Here is a 6,000-nt window from a genome sequence, read left to right as displayed (position 1 = left end):
CACAGGAATTGCATCATGAGAGCCTGAGTGCAATCAGGACAGGAAGGAGGGGGAAGGGGAGAAGGAGCGTTTGCAAGGCAGGAGCAGGAGGGCTGTGTCACTTGAGATGCGAAAGAAAATTGACAGTGAGGTTGTAAAAATGATGCAGCTTCAGAACCAAGTTGTTTAGCCACAAAGCAATTTACACGGAAGGTCAAATTCATGCCTTTCATTTTCTTTCATGGAGGATTAAAAAATTAAGAGAAGTGGAATTCCCTCTCTCTCCAACCCCCCCTTTTTTTTGGTGTCAATAGAGAAATATTAATTAACTCTCACTCTCAGGTCTTAAAAGCCTTTGCATCATTTTTATTTTGAACAAAAGTGAATCATCTTTTACAAAACCATGGCGTCCTGGCAAAGCTGCATCACTGGGATGGCTGAAAATACAGTGCCCACGGTTAAAACAAACAAAAGATTGGCTTGAGGAGTCGAGAGGTGGCTCAGTGTACCCGTTACCTAAGGACGTCTAGAAACAATCCCGCCCCCGATCAGAGGCTCTTCCTGCAGGGCCCACCGCAGCGAGCGGGCTGCCTGCTAGACCTTTCCTTTTCCGAGACCCAGCTTTGACTTCGGGCTGTTTTTCTGGCTGGGGCTACCTGATGACCCGTTGGTCCCACATTAGCAGCTCCTTCCGCAGACCAACCCCAGGCTGTCCAGAACCACCACCCCCCCCCCGCCCCAGGAGGGCCTTCCCTCTGCTTAGCACTATCTCCTCATCCCCCCCGCCGAGACGGCCTCCCCCAGCGCTCCTGCTGCGGCCCTCCCTGAGGCCACCCCGCCAGCCCCGGCCGCCCACTCCTCCACCCGCACCCACCAGGCCAGGAGCGGCCTCCGGGAATCCCGGGGCCTTCCCGCAGCAGAGGTGGCCTCCACCCATCTATCCCAGGGCCGTGAGCCGACCGAGGCCGCGCGTCTGCCTACCTTCTGGCCGAGGAAGAGGCTCTTGGTGGAGAGGACCGTGAAGCCGTCGGCCGGCGTCCCCTCGGTGGTGCTGTCGGCGCTGGCGGCCTTGCTGACTTCCCCCTGCTTCTTCTTGCACAAATACAAGAGTCACTAGGAGGCCCGCACAGGCAGACACCCAAGGAATGTGGGCTGTGCTAACAGGGAGGCGGCTCCCGGGCCCTGCCCATCATCCTGCAGAAAACAGGCACCCACAGCACCCCCGGTCTCCGGCCGTTCTCAAGGTGGGAGCCACAGGCTCTGGGAAGTCCCGGAGCTCTCCCAAGAGTGCTAGTTGTCATTTCATCACTTTGTAATCTCAAAACAGAGCTACTCAAAGGCAAAACTTCACTGTGGAGTGATAATCTACAACAACTATTTTCATAAATTTAGACCAATTAAATGTCTCTTAATTAAGGGTCTTTGCTTTCTAGATGTGTGCACATTATTCAAGTTTGAGGGGAAAAAGCAAACTGTTCCTGATCACGAGTTCTCAAAGAGCCAAACATAAGACCAAGGACCATAACCCTCCAACCTTCCCCAGCCCAGGAGGTAAGACACTTCCCGACTGTCCTTCAAGAAAACCAGCCTGGGAGAAGGATCCCCGCGGTGGCTGTTGGTGAGCCCCAGTGAGTGGGCACGGCTATCAGTGTGCTCCTGGGCCTCTTCCTTGTCCCAACCAGACTCAAGTATGTATACCCTGGGGTTCCCAAGAGCCCTGCAAGGTTTATTGTCCAGAGAGGTTTCATTCATTTCCAGATCCTCAACTTTCTAACGGACTTTTCCTGAAACTGATCTGCCCTGAGTGATGTGCACCTGTGACAGAGGTCTCATGCCCCATCTCCTTGCACCACCATCCTTGTCCCACTTCCCATTACTGGCCTGGCACCACCCCCCCCCCGCCACCCCAGGAGTAGGGATACAGGGCTTTACAAGTCTTTCATGCATTTCTGTTAAGTAGGAGAACCATATGAGAAATGGGTATTCTGGCTCATTTGGGGATGTCTGCATTCAGATGTCATAGACTGAGGAGAGTGGGAACAATGAATGGTAGTTTGTGTTCAGACACTCCACCTTTTCCCTCTCCCCCCCCCCCCCCCCAGTTATTAAAGTACATCATTCTTGCGGGGTTGCTCGAGTGTGAGCAAACCAAGAAAGCAGGGGGTGACAGGTATTCCAAATGGCCACGCCTTCCTAAGGAAGGCTCTGGACCGCAAACTCAGGGCAAGGTCTGTGCCTGTCCACATGCCTGTTGAGGGATTCACATTCATTCACATATTAACATTTTTGCTTACATTGAAAAGATATTCTAGTTTTACAGTCTGCTTTAACAAGAAGGGCTGCTTTAACGTTTAAGTTCTATGGCCAAGCTGGAACATTTTCTGAACATTAAATGAGCTAAATCTGAAGCTCCAAGGTTTGAATATAAATGCTAATACAAAAAGCATTTTATCAAGAGACACAGCATTAGCAAAGATATGTTAAAATGATCACCATTATGGTTTTCCTAATTCTTTCAGTATACCAGATTTGACAAGTGAAAGAGAATCCAACAGTGAAAGGTATAACCTACAGTTACGTGATAAGTCTTAGTAAGCCTTTTTTGATATACTTTCCAGGAAACACGAAAGGGAAAGGCAGAGTGACAAATCCTTTCACTACTCAGATGTTTCTAATTCTGTGCTTTCAATAAAATGGGAGAAATACCAAATTGACTTAACAGCTGAGAGATCATTGAAGAACAGACTGATGGACTTCATAGTAATGTACCAACGCCAGTTTCTTAGTTGTGACCAATGTACCGGGATGATGGAAGACGTTACAATGGGGAACCTGGTGAGGGGTATTGAGGAACTCTCTGTACTGTCTCTGTAGCTTTTCTGTCAATCTAAAACAACTGTAAAATAAAACATGCATTTAAACGAATTGATGACAAATTACTAGGTGACTGTTGGCACTTAACTCAAGAGTTCAGAGGACTGAGCGATGTTGCTTTAACAAAATCCTTTCCACTCCCACTTATTTTTTGTGAACAAGACATTCCCAGTACTTATACCTGTAAATATACAAATACAGGATGCTGAACCCTGTTTCATTTTAGCAATAAGTCACTATCTTATGAACTTGAGTTAATTGTAAAAACTGTATCTCCATCTATCCCATAAGATACAGTTCCAAGAATATTTTTTCCTTAATAGTTATTAAATTTATAAAATATTTATTGGTTTGATCAATTGTGTGTTAATAAGTGTGATAACTATCCAATCCTGTAGAATCCATAACATTTAGTGCCTTTATGATCACAAATTTTTTCCAAGAAAATTTAAATTTATATACATTATTTTTGTTGTGAAGATCAATACAATACTACCACCAACATTAAATGTGTGGCATTAGGATAAAATTTTGTGGGACAAGTGAAAGGGACATATGGGCTCAAGGAGAAAAGTAATGTGAATTTTCCACTTGTTAAAAAAGAGCTTGTCTGTATACTTTTAAAATGATGATGGTATAGACCAGAAGGGAACACAGACAATATACAGTAACAGTCACCTTACAGGCAATACAATGGCGCTAAATTCATATCTTTCAATAGTTACCCTGAATATAATGGGCTAAATGCCCCAATCAAAAGACACAGGCTATAAGATTGGATAAAAAAAACAAGACCCATCGATATGCTGCCTGCAAGAAACTCATTTTTAGACCCAAAGACACCCCCAGATTGAAAGTGAGGGGGTGGAAAACCATTTACCATGCTAATGGACACCAAAAGAAAGCTGGGGTGGCAATCCTTATATCAGACAAATTAGATTTTAAACCAAAGACTGTAATAAGAGATGAGGAAGGACACTATATCCTACTTAAAGGGTCTATCCAACAAGAAGATCTAACAATTGTAAATATCTATGCCCCTAACATGGGAGCAGCCAATTGTATAAGGCAATTAATAACAAAAGCAAAGAAACACATTGACAACAGTACAATAACAGTGGGGGACTTTAACACCCCCCTCACTGAAATGGACAGATCATCTAAGCAAAATATCAGCAAGGAAATAAAGACTTTAAATGACACACTGGACCAAATGGACTTCACAGACATATTCAGAACATTCCATCCCCAAGCAACAGAATACACATTCTTCTGTAGTGCCCATGGAACATTCTCCAGAATAGATCACATCCTAGGTCACAAATCAGGTCTCAACCGGTACCAAAAGATTGGGATCATTCCCTGCCTATTTTCAGACCACAATGCTTTGAAACTAGAACTCAGATACATGGAGGCTAAAGAGCATCCTACTAAAGAATGAATGGGTCAACCAGGAAATTAAAGAAGAATTAAAAATGTTCATGGAACCAATGAAAATGAAAACACAACTGTTCAAAATCTTTGGGATGCAGCAAAGGCAGTCCTAAGAGGAAAGTATATAGCAATACAAGCCTTTCTCAAGAAACAAGAAAGGTCTCAAATACACAACCTAACCCTACACCTAAAGGAGCTGGAGAAAGAACAGCAAATAAAGCCTAAACCCAGCAGGAGAAGAGAAATAATAAAGATCAGAGCAGAAATCAATGAAATAGAAACCAAAAGAACAGTAGAACAGATCAATGAAACTAGATGGTTCTTTGAAAGAATTAACAAGATTGATAAACCCCTGGCCAGGCTTATCAAAAAGAAAAGAGAAATGACCCGAATAAATAAAATCATGAATGAAAGGGGAGAGATCACAACCAACACCAATGAAATACAAACAATTATAAGAACATATTATGAGCAACTATATGCCAGCAAATTAGATAATCTGGAAGAAATGGATGCATTCCTAGAGATGTATCAACTACCAAAACTGAACTAGGAAGAAATAGAAAACCTGAACAGACTTATAACCACTAAGGAAATTGAAGCAGTCATCAAAAATCTCCCAACAAAAGCCCAGGGCCAGATGTCTTCCCAGGGGAATTCTACCAAACATTTAAAGAAGAATTAATACCTATTCTTCTGAAACTGTTCCAAAAAATAGAAATGGAAGGAAAATTTCCAAACTCGTTTTATGAGGCCACCATTACCTTGATCTCAAAACCAGACAAAGACCCTATCAAAAAGGAGAATTACAGACCAATATCCTTGATGAACATGGATGCAATAATTCTCACCAAAATACTAGCCAATAGGATCCAACAGTCCATTAAAAGGATTATTCACCACGACCAAGTGGGATTTATCCCTGGGCTGCAAGGTTGGTTCAACATCCTCAAATCAATCAATGTGATACAATACATTAATAAAAGAAAGAACAAGATCCATATGATCCTCTCAATAGATGCAGAAAAAGCATTTGACAAAGTACAGCATCCTTTCTTGATCAAAACTCTTCAGAGTAAAGAGATAGAGGGTACACACCTCAATATCATAAAAGCCATCTATGAAAAACCCACAGCGAATATCATTCTCAATGGGGAAAAACTGAGAGCTTTCCCCCTAAGGTCAGGAACATGGCAGGGATGTCCACTATCACCATTGCTATTCAACATAGTACTAGAAGTCCTAGCCACAGCAATCAGACAACAAAAAGAAATAAAAGGCATCCGAATCGGCAAAGAAGAAGTCAAATTCTCACTCTTTGCAGATGATATGATACTTTATGTGGAAAACCCAAAAGACTCCACCCCAAAACTGCTACAACTCATACAGGAATTCAGCAAAGTGGCAGGATATAAAATCAGTGCACAGAAATCAGTGGCATTCCTATACATCAACAACAAGACAGAAGAAAGAGAAATTAAGGAGTCGGTCCCACTTACAATTGCACCCAAAACCATAAGATACTTAGGAATAAATCTAACCAAAGAGGCAAAGGATCTGTACTCAGAAAACTATAAAATACTCATGAAAGAAATTGAGGAAGACACAAAGAAATGGAAAAACGTTCCATGCTCATGGATTGGAAGAACAAATATTGTGAAGATGTCAATGCTACCCAGAGCAATCTACACATTTAATGCAATCCCTATCAAA

General features: G+C 42.7%; 1 protein-coding gene across 2 annotated transcripts in view; it reads right to left on the bottom strand.

The window, feature by feature from the left end:
- Nucleotides 1-320: 320 nt before the first annotated feature.
- Nucleotides 321-6,000, bottom strand: part of MACROH2A1 (macroH2A.1 histone) — a 57,138-nt gene continuing 51,458 nt past the window's right edge. Inside the window, exons 5-6 of one of the 2 annotated variants that reach the window (XM_078067493.1) lie at nt 961-1,071; nt 321-416 (exon numbers count right to left, since the gene is read on the bottom strand). In XM_078067493.1, the coding sequence (XP_077923619.1) occupies nt 405-416; nt 961-1,071 (123 nt within the window). In that variant the 3' untranslated portion in view covers nt 321-404. The remainder of the gene's footprint in view (nt 417-960; nt 1,072-6,000) is intronic. The other variant, XM_078067494.1, reaches the window with a different exon arrangement.

This window comes from Halichoerus grypus, chromosome 2 (assembly GCF_964656455.1).
Source record: "Halichoerus grypus chromosome 2, mHalGry1.hap1.1, whole genome shotgun sequence".
NCBI classification, from domain to species: Eukaryota; Metazoa; Chordata; class Mammalia; order Carnivora; family Phocidae; genus Halichoerus; species Halichoerus grypus.
Note: the sequence above shows the minus strand (reverse complement) of the source record. Positions and strands in the feature narration are given on the sequence as shown.